This window comes from Fukomys damarensis, unplaced genomic scaffold (genome assembly GCF_012274545.1).
Source record: "Fukomys damarensis isolate Sample0158 unplaced genomic scaffold, DMR_v1.0_HiC HiC_scaffold_20, whole genome shotgun sequence".
Lineage (NCBI taxonomy): Eukaryota > Metazoa > Chordata > Mammalia > Rodentia > Bathyergidae > Fukomys > Fukomys damarensis.
This window is the reverse complement of record NW_022900932.1, coordinates 21,915,261-21,933,345: the sequence shown is the minus strand read 5'-3', so window position 1 is coordinate 21,933,345 and position 18,085 is coordinate 21,915,261. Positions and strand designations below refer to the sequence as shown.

At 40.9% G+C, this 18,085-nt stretch overlaps 1 protein-coding gene across 1 annotated transcript in view; it reads left to right on the top strand.

Moving 5' to 3' along the window:
* Positions 1-18,085, top strand: part of Mypn (myopalladin) — an 85,717-nt gene that overhangs the window by 26,599 nt on the left and 41,033 nt on the right. Inside the window, exons 3-7 of the mRNA XM_010605626.3 lie at positions 3,061-3,236; positions 5,081-5,132; positions 7,636-7,750; positions 8,914-8,985; positions 16,282-16,423. Coding sequence (XP_010603928.1) covers positions 3,061-3,236; positions 5,081-5,132; positions 7,636-7,750; positions 8,914-8,985; positions 16,282-16,423 — 557 coding nt within the window. The remainder of the gene's footprint in view (positions 1-3,060; positions 3,237-5,080; positions 5,133-7,635; positions 7,751-8,913; positions 8,986-16,281; positions 16,424-18,085) is intronic.

The window sequence follows — 18,085 nt, the reverse complement described above, 5'->3', positions numbered from 1 at the left end:
TGACTACCTACCATGTGCCAAGGCACAATTATAATCCTGGAATAGAAATGATAAATAAGAATGGTAAAGTACTCTCAGGGACCCTTACAATCTACTGAGGGAGAAAAAAGTGACAAAGTAAATAAATAAAATGATTTCATATAAGGAGGACTGCTGTGACGATTACAAAAGAAGGGAGCATAATACAGCAACCAAGGAAAAAGGAGCTGCATCAGGAATAGGCCTGGGAAAGCCTCTCTGAGCTGGAGCTGAAGTCTGACTGATGAGAGAGTCCTATCTGCGTGAAGATCTGGGAAAGGAAGATTTCAGAAAGTACAGGAATGCCAAGGTGGGGAAAAGCTCAGTAAGCTCATGGAACAGAAAGGGAAGTGCGGTTGGAACATACAAAGGGAAGAGTGCTAAGAGATGGGCTCTGGAAATCAGGGGCCAGGGATGTAGCTCAGTGGTGCTGTACCTGAGCTCGATCCCCAGTACAAAAAAAAAAAATTCAGAAATCAGGGTTAGAAAGACCAATTTGAGATCTTTTCCCAAGTAGTGGAGATAAATGAAACTACAGTCTGAGGTAAGATGGCCTAGAGAGAGAGAATGGATAGAAAAGTGTGTCAGACACTCTGGATGATGCAGAGCATCTAAAACCTTATCTGTCCCATCCAAGAACCTACAGTCCAGTGCAATGGAGGAGTCAAGAGAAATTGTCACACTGAATGCCATTCATCTGTATTAACAGCACAAAATAAGAGGAAAAAATAAATTTCCAAAATACAGAACAATAGGAGACAGTATATAAACCGAGTCATGTTATGATGTGGCACAGGTATTTTTTTTAAAAGTAAAGTTGGAAAACATAACTATCATTGAGAGTTGGTGGTAAAATGCAGTTTTGTACAAGAGGTGAGATATGAGTCCAGCTTTGGTAGATGAGTTGTATATACAGTTGCTGAAAGTTGGAGAAAGAGCATCTCAGACAGAGAGAAAAACATGAGCAGAGGTTTGAAGGTGGAGGTGACCATGACATATTTATGGAACAGTGGAGAATGACTTGACTTTTCGGAAGATGAGCAAGTGGGATTTCCTTAAAGTGCTTTAGAAATTTGCTTTGTAAAGGGAGGGAGGAGAAGCTAACACTCTGAGTAGTTAGATCTGGAAGACAGTAAAGACTGGTAACTACCAAAATTTTTTACACTGAATACTTGTAATACTTCTCCACTGTACTACTTTTTATTATGTTCATTTAATAATTATTTATTTATTATGTCCATTTAATAATCAAAAAATGAAAACAATAGAAGAGGTGCGTGAAACATCTCACTCCTGTCTGTCGTTATCCATCTTGTTTCCGTTCACTTCGGTAGGCAGTCACATTTGATTTTCGTTTTATTCTTTCTAGTTTTCTTTGTATTTCTTACTTCCTGTCCATTTCCTACAGCTGCCACAACAAATTTCCACAAATCGGATGACTTAAAATGAGAGAAATGTACTCTCTCACAGAGAATAAGGACTGAAAGAATAAGGGCTGAAATAAAGTGTTGCTAGGGCCCTGTTGCACCTAAGAGTCTAGATAGGATCCTTCCTGGCCTCTTTGTAGTTTCCGGGGGTGGCTGCCGACCCTTGGTGTGTTTTGGCTTGTAGCTGTGTCACTCTAGTTTCTATCTCTTTCACATGACGTTCCGGTCTTACGTGGGTTTTCATCTTTTTACAAGGACCTCATCACACTGGGTTAGGGCCTATCCTAATGACCTTGTCTTTACTTCATTCTGTCTGCAAAAAACATTTCTAAATTAGGTCATATTCTCAGACATAGTGGAGGTTAGGACTTCAGCTACCTTCTGGGGGAGACACAATCGGAACCATAACACCCATTTCTTACACAAAGCTAACAACTATTTTTCACCTTAATGTTAAATTTACCTGCATATTTTAGGCTCCTTTCCATATCAATACATACGGATCTTTCTAATTCTTTGTTTTAGAGCTGCAGAGTGTCACATGTGGCTGTCTCGTGGTTAATTACATCAGTCCCCTAATGACGGACACTTGACTTTTGACATTTCAGTGAATACCCTGTACAACCATCACTTAGTGTGTGCACAAGTTTATCTGTATCATAGATTCCAACAGGTGGGGTTTTTGTGAACAAGAATAATGAATGCATCTGTAATTCTGGCAGTATTGCCAGATTCCTTTCATAGGGGTTATCCCATTTTACATTCTCACTAACAGTGTTTGAGGGTGATCACACTTTCACCTTTTGCTAATCTATTAAGTGAGAAATAGTACTTCCATTTATTTCAATATAAATGTTCATTTTTTCTTACATACCTCTTACATTTTAAATGACTTTATAAAAATTATTTTTCTGAACTTTTGGCCCCAACTATGCCATAATAAAAGTTTCTAACTTCAAGTATATAGAAGTAAAGTAAGATATCATAATAGAAATTTATTTAAGGTAGGTTATTTGCCAGGGTTGGTCCACCCCTGGGAGAATATGACCCATCCTCCTTGCTCCAATGATTCAAGAAACAGCAAATCCATTTTCATTTAACTAGGTCAGAGGCAGTTCAGGAGCGGGGAATAAGTGAACCCTTTTCACATCCCTTTTCTAGCTCTTCGGTGCCATCTAGTTGAGGTATTTAATGCGTAGGACAGAATGCTTAAAATCACTTAGGAGAAACCACGCTCCCACCAAAGGCCTTGCTCTTCAAAGGTGGCTGTACATGCGTTCTCCCCGTTTCCTCTCAATCCCATCATTCTGAATGAGCCGCTTCCTGATTTCCTGAGGGAAGTGTCCTTGTGGCTTTGAACGCTGCCAACTCTTCTCCTTGGTTACAAACAATACCGTAGCAAAGATTATTTAATGTTCTGACTCTAAATTAAATTTGCCACAGTATTTTTCTTAGAAAATACCTGGAGCCGTGTCTGTTATTAAGTCTCTTTTCAACTTAGAAAGTATCATCTGGGGTCAAAACAAAAGAAAGAAAGAAAGAAAGCATCTGGGGCCCTCTGTGTTACTAACTCGTATTTCCAGTGTGTCCCATGGTTGTGTTCCCTCTGTTGTAGGTGGTATTGCGAAGGCAAGGAGCTTGAAAATTCCCCAGACCTTCAGATCGTCCAGGCTGGAAACCTGCACTCGCTGACCATCGCCGAAGCCTTCGAGGAAGACACGGGACGTTATTCTTGCTTTGCATCTAACATCTATGGGACAGACTCAACTTCTGCTGAAATTTATATAGAAGGTAAAGTAAAACACTCTTAAAAGATGATAATTATTAGTAGAACATAAATTTAATCAGGTTTGAGTCTGTAGTCCCAGCCCTCAAGAGGCTGAGGCAAGAGGCCCAGTTGCAAGTTCAAGGCCAGCCTGGGCTACATAGTGAGTTCAAGACCACCCTGAAATACATAGTGAGACCCTTCTCAAAACCAAACCAAACCAAATAAATATTTATTAAGGGCCTATTCTACCATACTTCTGGGCAGAGGGGATATAGCAATGAACTGAGCAAACAAAAATCCTTGGATTCCTATACTGATGAATTTACATTATAATGTGTATGTATGGATGGATGTGTGTGTGTGTGTGTGAGTGAGTATGTGTGTGTGTGTGTGTGTGTGTGTGTGTGTGTGGACTGTGATTAACTAGAGTGGCCAGTGAAGACCTCATGAAAGGCATTTGCATGGAGGTCTGGAGGAAGCAAGGGAGTGAGCCACGAGACTATTCAAGGAAAAAACACTCTAGGCAGAGAGATCAGCAAGTCGAGTGGCTCTGAGTTAAGTGTGCTGGTTCCAAGGCAGATGGGCCAGTGTGAGCAGCATGGGGCAAGCCAGGTAGAAAGTAATAGGACAGAGGTTTGCAGTTGCAGGTGGGCTGAGGTGGAGGAGACAGGAGGGTAGAGCATGTAAGTCCTGCTAGGTCATCACAAGGACTTTGGTTGTTAGCCTTAGGGAGATGGGAAATCTGGGGGGTCAGAGCCGAGACAGGAACAATCTCAGTTTGAACAGAGTAACTCTGGCTGCAGGTGGAGAATACACAGCCAGAAACCAAGGGAGGAAGCAGGGACACTGGTTGGGAGCATCTGAAAGGCCTCTGCATCAGCACCAACCTTCTGTGATTAATTTCAAGGAGGAAATCGGTTTATTTTGCTCATGTATCTACCTAAGTTTTTGTTCCTATTTTGTCTCATCCTCTGAGTTTTTTTCCTGAGGACATTCTTTAGCACTTTTGTTGACTATAATACCTTACAAATGCCTTGGCTTTAGCATTTGACTATTGCATTATTGTGGTATGAATGTCCATTTATCAGCTAGATTGCAAGGCCAGGACTGTTTTGTGCTGCTTCATCCTCCTCCTCCTCTTCCTCTTCCTCTTCTTCTTCCTCTTCCTCTTCTTCTCCTCCTCCTCCTTTTTAACTCTTGGTATTTAAATAATATCAAGGGCATGGTAAATATTTGATAAACATTTATTAAGTAAATAAATGAATAGGTACGTTATATGTTTTTATCCCAAGTATTCAGAGTACAATAAATACCTCCCGATTTAGCTCTGTTCTATCTTCCTGGAATTCACTATCTTGAGAAGTAAATCCGGGATCAAGGTTCTGCTAACAGCGCTGAGATTGGATTGCTGCTGCATTTTTTTTTTCTCTCTTTATGGCAACAGGACTTCGAACTCCCCCACGCCCGAGATGAAGAATGACTTGTTAATATTAGGACAGGACGGAAGAGCATCCACCTACACCTACAATGTTTGGAATCCAGTGTAATCTCTTCTTTTATTCAATCTGTATAGCCAAGAGCATGAGAGGTTGCTCTGCTAGTCCATAGACATCAGCAGATGTTTTCCATTTTCGAACATTAGACACTGGACCGGTTAATTTGGGCTCTAGCACTAACTCGAGATGTGACCTTGAGCAACTCCTACCGCTTAGGGTCTGTTTCTTCATTTGTCATATTAAATGTTAGGGTAGAGAATCACTGAGTTAATTTCTAAGTCTAAGATTCTGCAGATCTTCAAATTCAGTGTAGGAAGTGGCTTAAGCAAGTACCATCTTCAAAACCTCAAGTCTTGTTTTTATTTCTCCAGGAGTTTCTTCTTCTGACTCAGAAGGGGACCCTAACAAGGACGAGATGAATCGGTAATTCTACTTTTCTATCCTGTAGTCGTCCCACTCTGAGATCTCCAGGAAAACGTCTAATTGGCGGGACGTGGTGGTACACACCTGTACTGCCAGCTATGGGGGAAGCTAAGGCGGGAAGATTGCAAATTAAGGCCAGATTAAGCAAACAGCAACACCTTGTCTCAAAATACAAATAAAAAGGACTGTGGGTGTAGCGTTCACCCTGGGGAAAAACAAAACCTTCAAACTGGTTCTAGACCTTGCAAAGGGTGACTTCAGGGTATGACCTAAAAATAAGTAAATTAACTGAAAAGAGCAGAGCAGATTTGGAGATGAGTCTATGTCTTTTGCTAAAGTCTTGTCTAACAGGTTAATTCAAATATTCTCAATAGTTAAAACCAAAGTATCACCTTTGAAAAATCATCATAATTTTATCTACAGAGTAAAAAGTGAATACCCAGTGGTTTAAAAGAACTCATGTTTAAATTTCTCAAGAACACAAAACCTCATAACCCTAAATATATATGTGTGTGTATAATTTATAATATATATAACTTTACATATAATTGTATGTACTTTATTACTATAATTACTTATTTAGTATAAACATACAAATGAGTTATCTGGAGAAGTTACAACCTTTTGGTTGTATCGAATACTGAACAAAAATATGTCCATCCATTCATTACCTTCCACAACCACGCACTAAGCACTTACTCTACCCCAGGTGCTGTGCTAAATGCAGTGGATGCTATGAAAGCTCAGATGCTTCCTGCCTTCAAGACTGTGAGACTTCACAGTCTAGTGCAGAGAGACACGAAGCAAGAATAGCAAGAAATGTATGAAAGCATCTAAATAGTAAGAATAATGAAATGGAATAGACTGTGATTCCCTTACATAGTGTGTGTAAGACTAGGCACAAACTACTATTTTTAAGTTGGGAAGGGAGGAAGAAATCAAGAAAAGCTTCACAGAATTTTGACCATAAACTGAGTTTTTGTGTTTTGTTTTGGGAAGTACTAGAGATTGAACCCAGAACCTCGGGCATGTTCTACCACTGAGCTACATCCTCAGTCTTTTTTATTTTATTTTGAGACAGAGTCTTGATAAGTTGGCCATGCTGACCTTGATTTAAGATCCTCCTGCCTCAGCCTCCTGAGTAGCTGAGATTACAAACACAAGCCAGCATGCTCAGCTATAAAATAAATCTTAAAGGAATAGTAGAAGGCTACCCCCACAACCAGGGGAGGAGGCATTCCAGGTGGAAGTCATGGGACCTGGAATCAGACACAGGTGATGATGGTTGCTTGAGATTACCCGTAGCAAACAGCAGTATTCGGGAGAGTGGTTAGAAAGATGCCGTTTGCATTTTCTGCCTTTCCTGACAGAGGGGGAGCTCCGCAAGAGGGAAAAATCATGTTTTATCTTTAAAATGTGTCTATCTTGCGATGATAATTTGCTTTCTTTCAGCTTTTGCGCAAACACGGATGAGTAAAGAGTTCCCCTTTCACTCCCTTTCTGCCCGCTCTCCTGGCTTCAGCCCAATTCTGCTTCCTTTCCTGCCTTTTGCCAGTCACCTGCTTCGAGGTCTTCCCATCCGCTGCAGCCTTTCTTTTACAGTCTGGAAAGTGCTATAACCAAGTACCCTCTAAGAAAGCATTTTGATCCTATCATTTTCCTCTCAAAAAAGATGAGTTTCTAAGGGAAAACAAAAATTGAACATAAGACAAACTTTTTTTTTTATCTGAAATCAGCCTACCTACAAAGCCTTACTGAGGAGCCTGGCAAGCAGGCTTCCCTGCGCCCTCCTCCACCTCAGGCTCCCCACTGCTGACGTGCACTCCAACAATACGCGATTCGTTTTCACCCTTCCTTTCAAGCTTCTCGCTTTGCTGGGAATGCTCGGCCTCTCTTTTTTATTTTACTTTTGTTTTGATTCGTTGAGACAAGGAATCACTATGTAGTTCAGGCTGGCCTTGAACTCACTATGTAGCCCACGCTGGCCTTGAACTCGCGCCAGTCCTCCTGCCTCAGCCTCCCAGGTACTGGGATCACAGGTGTGTGCCACTACACCCAGAAAATGTGCGTAATTTGTAGAGTTTGTTGACTTCGGTTATTTCCACTTTCTGACATGCCAAAATTACACTGGCAAAGATCTACAAACCCTGGCCTCCTCCTTGAAACCGGAAGAGAAAATATAGAGAACAACAAAACAGATCTTAAAAGAATTATCCCCTGCCCATTCTTCTGTCATGAATCTCAAGTAGCTGTTAATAAGCTTGACTCCCTGACTACACTTCAAGTAGCCCCGCAAGAACTGAGTCTTGCTCATCTTCATGTCTGCTTTGCCTAATAAAGTGTGCAGCCCAAAGCTCTCCGTAAACACTTGTAGAATACTGTCAAGCCAAGAGCTTGATTTCCTCCAACACTCCACAGTGGTGGCTTTGCTAGTTTTGCTGAAAGACTTTTCACAAATAGATACAGCTCTGCTTTCTAATCTACACGTCTTAATCATTTTCAGAATCCAGAAGCCAAATGAAGTGTCACCACCTCCCACTACTTCTGCAGCCATTCCTGCGGCAGTGCCTGCAGCCCAGTCTCTGGTGGCCCACCCGAGAGTGCCAACCATCCAGCAGGTACAGAATCTAGATGAAACACAAACACGCGGGCTGTGATGGACATGCGCTGTGACCCTGACCATCTCATGAGGCACGATGGTGCTGTCCTCTGTAGAGCTCTGTCAGGGTGAAAAGAGCTTTGTGCTCCTGATGTGTGACAGCAGCGGTCCTCACTGGCCCAGCCTCATCAGCAAATATCACAGGGAAGGAAACTGTGCAAATTAGTCTCCGACATTCTGGCTTTATCAAGAGTGCCAATTATTTGTAGGATGAGCTACCAGCTCTTGGACAGGCCCAGGATACTCTACATCAGAAAACTCAGTTTCATGGAGCTGCAAAAGATTTTATTGCCTAAGAGAGAGCAAGCAGGAAGTTATTTTTTAGATAGTAGCAAAGACTCTTGTCTTTCAAGTTAATAATGATAATATATGCTCAGTACTTTAAAATTCATAAACTACAGGAGCGTATTAAATAAAAACTTTAATCAAAGTTCTCCACCACTCCTCAGGAGTATTTCTCAGCAGTTTCAGATACTTCCAGGCATATCTATCCACATATAAGAATATATATGTATGTATCTACTTTAAAGCATATTAAATCATATGGCCTAAATATGTTTGTAAAATGTTATTGATATAACATTGATGATAAATCTTTTTTTTTTTTTTTTTTTTGGTATGGGGATCAAACCCAGGACCTTGCACTTGCCAGGCAGGCGGTGAACCACTGAGCTAAATCCCCGGCCCACATTGATAATAAATCTTGATGATAAATATATTTAAATATATTGATTTCCAACCTCTTCTTCTGAAAAATCGGAATTACTTACCTAATCTATTTAGTAATGCAGAAGGATCGAGTTTTAGTTCTACTCCACTGGTTTTCCACTGTGATCTGTGCTGTCCTAGGGGTTTTATGAGATCACTTCAGGGAATCAGTGTTAACTGCGTGGATTCCAGCACTGAGCACCGGGGTGGCCAGCACACGTTTTACAGTCTCAACCTACAAAGGATTGCCCTCAATTCCACCTAAAATCTGAAGGCTGTGACTCATAAAGTGAGAAGACATGCCTTTTGACTTGAGATTAATTTTATATATCAGATTCTGTAAATCTGCTGTATCTATCAATCCAGGTAATAATTCTAGTCACAATGAATCTGTTGTTGGTTCCCTTCTAACAGTGCCAGAGTCCTACCAACTATTTGCAAGGATTGGATGGAAAACCTATCATTGCGGCTCCAGTGTTTACAAAGGTAATCAAAACATGACTTCTTTCTTTTTGGCCTGGCTTTAAAGACACCAGAGAACCTCCACAGAGTTACAGACCCAAGGTTGACAGATCTTATTTTGGTATTTTTGGTTCATGTATGTACAGTAAAAGGTGCTTAGGGTTTTTCAGCATCACTTTGAGTTCCAGATTTCTAATTATAGGTACTTTTTGTTGTTGGGTGTCTGCTGCTGCTGCTGCTGCTGGGTTTTTTGGTTTTTTTTCCTTGTTATTTTTTTCCCCCTAGTACTGGAGATGGGGCCCAGGGCTTCACACATGCTAGGCAAGCGCTGTCACCGAGTTACATCCCCAGCAACTACCCCTTCCCCTCTTTTTGAGATAGGGTCTTGCTAAATTGCCCAGCCTGGCTTGAAGATTGACATCCTCCTGCCTCAGCCACCTGAGTAGCTGGGACTACAAGTGTACACCACCCACACCAAGCTTTAATAACAGTTTTTAATGATCAGAGCATTCCCCCTCACCACAGTGATCTCAATGACCAGTCTTAGGCTTTGAGACAGCCACATCCAAAGATCAGGTGATCCGATTCCAGCCACTTATTACTCCAGAGCTTTCTCTGGACTTTCAGAAGTATCTGGTTCCAGGGATCTGTCTCAAGTGCTCAAGGACATGGAGTTAAATGCTCTTGGGAAGTTTAACATAAGACCTCTCTCAAGGACAAAGAGCTTTCTTTTTCTGCTCCCTGGTATCAGCTACTGTGCTATCAGCAAATTGTGACACACATAGTCTTTGTATTTAGAACTGGAAAGTCCAGTCAGGCACTTTCATTTACAAATTAAAAATCCAAGAGAGAGCCAGAGTGATTAAATTATTTTTGCCAAGGTCACAGGACTAGTTAGTGGCAGAATGAGGACTAGAAACAAGTTCTCCTACTTCTTGGTCTATCCACCATTATATAACACAGAGTATATTTATCTGTTGTTCAAAACAGTTCAAAGGTTTAAGAATTGAGTCACATTAGATTTGGGGGGATTATGAAGACCCCGTAGTAGACTCTTTGCCTGGATTTATAGTCTGTTATATAAATAGCAAACAGGCTCAAAGAGATTTCATCCTCTAAGAAATGTGTGGTTTAGAGCAGTAGTTATCAACCATGGTGAGTTTTGTTCTCCAAAAGAATGTCTGGCCGTGTGTGGTGGCACATGCCTGTAATCCCAGCACTTGGGAGGCTGAGGCAGGAGGATCACTGTGAGTTCGAAACCAGCCTGGGCTACATTGTGAGTTCCAGGTCAGTCTCAACTACATAGTGAGACCCTGTCTCAAAAAACAAACAAAAAAATAAAGAAAGAAATAAAGAATGTCTGGACACAGTTTTAGTTGTCACAACTGAAGAGTTGCATTGATGGCATCCAGGGATGCTGCTAAACTTCTCCCGGTACATAGGAGAACAGCTTCCCACAACAAAGAAATATCGTGCCCAAAATAGCAGTAGCGCTGAAGCTTAGAACTCCTATTTGCAAGGTAAATGGCAAAAATGGTCTTTTCCAGCAAGTACTCATGTTTAAAGTAAGAGCTAAATCCACAGCTTCCCCAAGAAGGCTCAATTTCAGGGAAATGCCACCATACTGGCTCATCCAAGACAGCCTCCAATACCCAGCAAGAATGGGCCGTGTTTACCCACCTCCACATCATTCAGGACACTTTCTTACATGAGACAAGATGTCTCTCGATTTTTCAGGTTCTTTTCCTAGAACTTGTACCTGAGATTTCAGCTTGACTATTTTCAGAGATTTGAAGTAGGAAAGTAACATGTGACTTGGTGGATACAAGACTCTGATGAGGAATTGTAAGCAGACGTGTGTTTGTGGATATGTATGAAATATAGCTCATAGAGCTAGTTCTTGTTATCTCTTATTGTTATTGCTAAGGCACTTAGACTTAACATACAGCATAAGTGCTAGAAATCAGCACACTTAATTTAATTTGTCACACTCCTCTTTCACACCTTAGAGACGGTGCTGACTCTTCAAAGGCAGGTAAACCACTGAATAGTTGACACCCAAGCCCAGTAAAGCCTCCTCTCTTCCTATCCTCAACACCATCACCCAGCCAGATAGGTGACACCAGAGGTGTCCTTATCACCTCTCAACTTCAAATCTTAGGGTCTCTGCTTTTCATGTATCCCTATCATCCAGAGAATGCACCTGGTGCTATGATCAGAGATAAAATTGTTCACTTTTCTGCTTGTCCCTATCACCTTGAAAGCCATCTCTAATAAATAGATAGAAGTTCATACAGGCAATATTATCTCCAAAGCTATTATTATTAGAATCTATGGATAGGGACATAGCTTAGTGGTGGAGCCTTTGCCTAGCAAGCATGAGGCCCGGGGTTCAAGCCTCAGCACCACAAGAAGAAGGGGAAAGGGATCTGATAAGAACCTTTAACATTTACTCTACATTTCACAGGTGAATGAGAGGATCAGGTTTGGTCCCTTTTGTGTCGTGACCAGTTGCCTCCTTCTAATAATAATATGCTGACGGGCAGATACATTGATAAAGATGCAGATACATTTGAAAAATAAAAATAGGAAAATGACTTCATCATTAGATGTTTGTTAGGTAAAATCTTTAAAAGCTTTACAGTGATGTCTGCCATATGAGAAAACAGTCCTCAGCACACAGACCCAGACTCCAGTAAGGAGTCTTTCTCCACCCTCTGAATCTGTGCTTTTGCCTCCATAAATGGGAGCAGGATTGTTCAGATTTAGAGCACTAGGATAGGTTGTGACTCAAATTCCAGAAGGACTTATCAGCAATGGCGCACTTGCGTTAGTCCGCCAGTAAGGGCAAGATTGAGGTCACAGTCACTGCCAGTGTCATTAACGAACTTCTGAGTCAGAACTACCACTGATGGTGTCGCCTGGCTCTGAACAATGAAAACAGGTCATTTGCATATATTTACTCAGGTTATTCCTGTTCTGCTTACTTCTTTGGTGATTCTGGCAATTCTGCCCCAAAGATTCACTTTCTCTACTGCCCAACAAAACCTTTCTTTGCCAATTATGGTAAAAAGCCCTTTTTTTTTTTTAAGCAACAGGTAGACAGCAGTGTTTTGTTTAACTTTTTTTTTTCCTTCTTTGGTTGTACAGAAGTACTTACCTTCTTATTTTAAAAGGCTAAAATGAACATGAAAGGTTGCCCAGGAAAATGGTGGTAGAGTTAGAGTCCATTTACTACGCCTCTGTGGGATTCCACATAGTATTCCTTGATCTGCTAACAGACGATACTCACAGAATTTTTTGTTTATTTGCTGCACCGGGGAAGAAGCCCAGGGCATCACGTGTATCAGGCAAGCACTCTGCCGCAGGGCTACCCCCCAGCCCACCTGTGTCCTCACACTCTTTAACGCCGTGCGAAAAGACAGCGCTTCCAGCCAGCTCCTGTGGGGGGCGCTGGGGAGTGGAGGGAGGGAGGCGATCAAATTAGAATCTCGCCCCTATCGCTGCTCCCACTCCACAGCAGCTGCTCTGGCGGGCTTTCAAGGAGCATGGGCCCCGGCTCCAGCTGCTTCAGCAGTAATTTGAAGAGGGTAAGGGGGCAGGGGAAGTGAGAATTTGAAGAGGGCTCCATTATATAATAGCAGAGGCAGGAAAGAGATCTGGGCAGTAGCTGGAGTCGGATTTCTGAAGATTCCATGGAGCCCTGTCCCCAACCCATCAATTCCAGAAAATTTTCTGATTCAACTCTTGCATGGGCACCTACGACAATCGAGGGATCAAAGGACATTTCAATCAGCTCTTTATCAGTGAAAATTACATTGATCCAATTTCAGCCTAAGGCACTTTTACTATCCTAGGATGCAGAAATATCAACTAGACTTTAAAAATGAATAAAATGACAAAATGAACCTTGAGGCTGACACCTTTTCACCAATCAGAGAGAGGCTTTTTTTCAAGGACATTCCTGCATTTTATTTGTGGGCAGAAATCTACTATACAGGAGTTGGATCCTCTCAATCCTCTTTTAGCGCACCTGGCCCAAAGTTTGGCAGACAGAAGGAACGTGGTCAATTTATTGATAAATGCATCCACTTCAGATAAGAAGGAGTTTTGTGTGGCTTCAGAGTGAGGAAGAATAGAGAAAATCAATCTTTCAGAGGAAGGGTAGAGAAAATAAATCCAATGCCGACTGGCTGTACAAGACATGCTTTCAAGGCTTTTGTTAAGTCATCCTACAAAGAACGTCATCTCGAATGATCAGTACAATGGCACAAAGAAGAATTTGCCCTTTGAACATTGCTGACCTCAGGAGGTTATGGACCTTTGGTTATAGTGACTTTAGTCCAGATCCATAATTCCTAGTAAAGATTAACTTAATCTTTGCCAGTCAGGGACAGTTTCGTTTGCCTTTAGGTAAGTCAATGTGAATATGATCAAGTCTGTATACATCAAGTGTATTAATCTGTTTTCAGTTGCTGTAAGGAAATTCTGAGGCTTGGTACTTTCTAGAGGAACAGGATTTATCTAGCTCACAAGTTTAGATACTCAAGAGCATGGCTTAGCTCTAGTGAGGACCTCACAGAAGATGACATCGCAGTCACACAATCATGGCGGGGGAGAATATCATGCGGTGAGACATGGAGCCAGGATGAAGGAAAGGGTCAGTAGTGGCCTCCCGTTAGGCCCCACCTCCTGAAGAAGGGACACGCTGTTCCCATATCCACACCATAGCATCATGCCATTGGGATCAGCCAAGGACCTCTGCTGTGATGAACACAGGTAGTGTCCTCCACATTACCTTCTAACAATGCAGCTCATATGGACCCTGACGTGGGCAGTATGAGCCAGCTCCTTCTTATGAGACTTTGTAGAAAAGCATGGTTTTCAGCAGTGACAACTATCACTGTCCTTATAACTTCCAGTAACTCTTTCTAAGTGGCGAATAAGATGACTCTTAGGCCCTCCTTTATTGAATATTGATTCACACTGGAATCATCTTCCATTTCCCATCATAGACATTCGTGAGCCTGCTCCACACACTGGAGAACCTCAAGTATCTTGACCAGCTTCTCAAACACAGCACCAGTCTTGGTTCTTAATGTGAAACGAATAATAATAACCAACTAGTGCTGGTTTAAACTGAGAGGAGCATAGCTTCCTAAGGAAGTCCTTTGCAAGCAAGGCTTTGATGTATCCTCTGCAGGACAAACCATTCGCTTATGTATGTGAGCCGAACTGCAAGCCATGTTGGAGAATAAAGTTTGACCACATTTTGCTTATATCAGTTTTACAAATGTGCCATATTTCATTTATTCTGTTTGTTCTGCCACCGCCACCTGGGGGTGCCCTAATATGTCTGTCTCAAGAAGAAATAAAAACTCCATGTGTGTGAATTCCAGATGTCTGACTGTCAGTAGAGTTTTCACTAGGCCCCAAAGCTGCCGTTTCCACACAGAATTTGCTCAGAGCTCAGGACAGACGATGTCTCCATCAGTGTGCCAGGAACACCAGAGACTCATGGGTACTTCCTCCTTTTCATTCTTATCACTATATGTTATTTGGGGCAAATGAGGAATAGTCAGATTTTGGATCAAATAGTTCTTTATTAATTCAGAAATTTGTCTCTTCTATTCTCATTGTGAATTACTTCAGTGAACAAATTCAGGACAGCGCAAACTCCGACACACCTCAAACTACAGTGCCCCCTGGCTGTTATAAAAATTTCCATATACCTCTAAATTAAAAATAAATCTTATTCCGCCGGGTGTGGTGGCACACACCTGTAATCCCAGCACTCGGGAGGGTGAGGCAGGAGGATCACTGTGAGCTCGAGATCAGCCTGGGCTACATAGTGAGTTCCAGGTCAGTCTTAACTACATAGTGAGACCCTGTCTCAAAAAAAAAAAAAGTCTTATTCCTGCTACGGTTTGTGTGGCTTTCCCTATTATTTTAGATAAATGCTATAATTTTGACACAGATATGTGCAAAATATCATAAGTTGTTCACACAAGAGCTGTAAAAAAAATCTCACAAGTCATGAGTGAATAACAAAAGCAGCAACAATAAAACTATTGGCTTTTCTATTAAACCAAACATTTGTAAGAATAGACTTCTCAGCATTTGTTGCATAAAAAGTTTGTAAAGCAAGTTTAGTCAGAATCTTATGTCTACAGTCTTGGATCCAAAGTGAAAAATAAAAAATAGGCTTACACACATGCCTATGAAGCATTTCCTAAGCAAATGAAGTACCAACCACAGCAAAGAATGTGCAGTTTTGGGCCGGGGATGTAGCTCAGTGGCACCGTACCTGCCTCGAAAGCCCAAGGTCCTGAGTTCGATCCCTGGTACCAAAAAAAAAAAAAAAAAAAAAAAAAAAAAAATGGAATGTGCAAGTTTAAGCTCCCAAATCAAAATGAATGAGAATGTAGTGTGAAGGGAAATATATATTCCTTTCTGTCATGAGTCTAGTATGGAATACACTGATACTCTACAATCCTACATGGCTTGGTAGACCTTCATCATGGAAGCGTGGGGAAGTATTAACGACTCCTTCTCAGCACTGAGACCTATTTTAGAATGACGTAAGACCCCCCGTGTGACGAGGATCTTATAAAGATTGTCATTGCTCATGTTCCTCAACAGCTCAGCAGGGTTACACTGTACAGACTACATCAAGAGGGCTGAACCCGTGGCTCAGTGGGAGAGCGTGTGCTTGGCCTCTGTGAGGCCTTGGGTTCAATCTCCAGCACCACCAATATCAACAAACAAAAGGCCATATAAGGAAAAGAAAACAGCAAAAACAAAAATCAATTTCTAAGACAACAAAATGTGAAGTAGGCAAAGCAAGAGAAGACAAAATTAATTATTTGAGCTACCGATCTGCTCTCATGAATGGCCACATTCTTTTGGAGAATAATACATTACTCCCATATTGAATCACCTAGTAGATACTCGCTGAAGTTTTTAAAAAAATCATTATTGTTATTTCTGGAAACCTAATTTTACTTGGGCATTAAGAACATATATCACTGAAAATTAGCTACTCTGCTCCATATGCTTTGCCTCATATTTAATAAATTTCTGTAGCCCTTTAACAAAGGTAAAGGAAGAAAATAGAGAGGAAAGAGCTTTACAGGTATGCAATGATTCCATCTTCAAACGTAGACTCCATGTACATCTACAAAATCAAAGCTGCTGGGCATGTGTATTTGAAAAAAGTTAACTATGGAGGAGATGGTGAAAGTTTTCTGAAATTCAGCATTAGGACTAGATTCCAAACTGTGCACTTTTTTTGTTCTAACAATATTCTTCTCATCCTAGATGCTGCAAAATTTGTCAGCCTCTGAAGGTCAGCTGGTTGTCTTTGAATGCAGAGTAAAAGGGGCGCCCTCCCCCAAAGTTGAGTGGTATAGGGAAGGGACCTTAATAGAAGATTCTCCAGACTTTAGGATTTTACAAAAAAGTAAGTTTGATGCTTTAAAACTATTTTTCTGATCATTTATTTTATAGGTTTTTAGAAACTGATTAAAACTCCAATTTAAAAAAAGTAAAAAAAAAAAATCACCTGTAACTATTTCCCCAAATTAAATTCTGTTAATATTTTAGTATATATTCTCCAAGAATTTCACCATGTATATATTTGAAATAAAAATAAGTCGTATTAGTTTTTGTAAAGTGATTTTTTTACTCACTCGTTCATGGACATCTTTACACATTAACACATAGATTTGTTACCTTTTTTGCATGCATGGTACTAGGGATTGAACTCAGGGCCTTTTCACTGAGCTACATACCTATTCCTTAATTAATTTATTTATGTGCTTTAAAATTTTGAGACAGGTTCTTGCTAAGTCATTAAGTTGCCCAGGCTTAACTCGTATTTACAATTCTCCTGCCTTAACCTCCCAGAGTTCTGGGACAGGCATGTGATACCACACCTGGCTAGATTTCTTACTTTTAAAAATAAATGACCAGGCATGGTAATATATGCCTGTCATCTCTGCACTCAGGAGGCTGAGGCAGGAGGATCACCACAAATTTGAGGTGTGTAGCCTGGGCTACACAGTGAGTTCCAGGCCAGCCTGAGCTACATAGAAAGACCTATCTCAAACACAACAACAAAGTCAATAAGATTAATTTTATATTTATTTAATCTCCGTTAAACATTTATGTTGGGGCTGGGGATTTAGCTCAGTGGTGCTGCTGCCTGCCTAGCAAGCACAAGGTCCTGAGTTCAATCCCTGGTACAAACAAAACAAAAATTTATGTTGTTGAATGTATGTTAACAGAGCAAGTCTTTGTGACTAGTTATTGCTCTAGAATAAATTTCTAGTACTGAATTACTACTGCAAACTCAAATTTTTGTAGGCTGTTAATATACATAGCCAAAAATGCCATCCCCAAATCCTAAATTTAAGATGGTCACACACAACTGTGAAAAAAGCATTTTATTAATAAGCATGAAGGGATCCCATGCATAAGCTAGGTCTGGCCCAGTGGCTCTGGGATACAGGTCACCCTTGGTGTGTACCTCACACCCAGCAGTCTATGGAAATCCCCGTCCCATACCTTTGCTAACCATGGACATCAGCCATTTTAGTAAATCTGCACTGACTTTAGAGAAATTATATATGGGCAGAATTAATGTGAGCTGTGCTTCACTAATTAGATGTAGGATAGCCCTTTTTCATATTTATTTAGGTTACTGAGTTCCTTAATTTCATATTGGGATTCATGTTTTTTGTTTGTTTGTTTGTTTGTTTGTTTTGGTACTGGGCATCAAACACTGGTTCTTGTGCTTGCAAGGCAGGCGGCGGAACCACTGAGCTAAATCCCCGGCCCTTATGCTTTTTTTCTTGTAAGAATGATTTAGATATGCAAGGGGTTGATTCTTTTTTGGTTTTGGTTTTGGTTTTTTGTTTGGTATCAGGGATCGAACTTGGGACCTTGCCCTTGCAAGGCAGGCGGTGACACAACTGAGCTAAATATCCAGCCCTTTCTTTTTTGATGGTATATGTACTACTCTCACTTTGCCATTCATTTGCTGTCTTTCTCCTTGATCATTTCAGTCATAAAAATAAATTACAACTCATTTGTTTCTTTTAATATATATATATATATATAT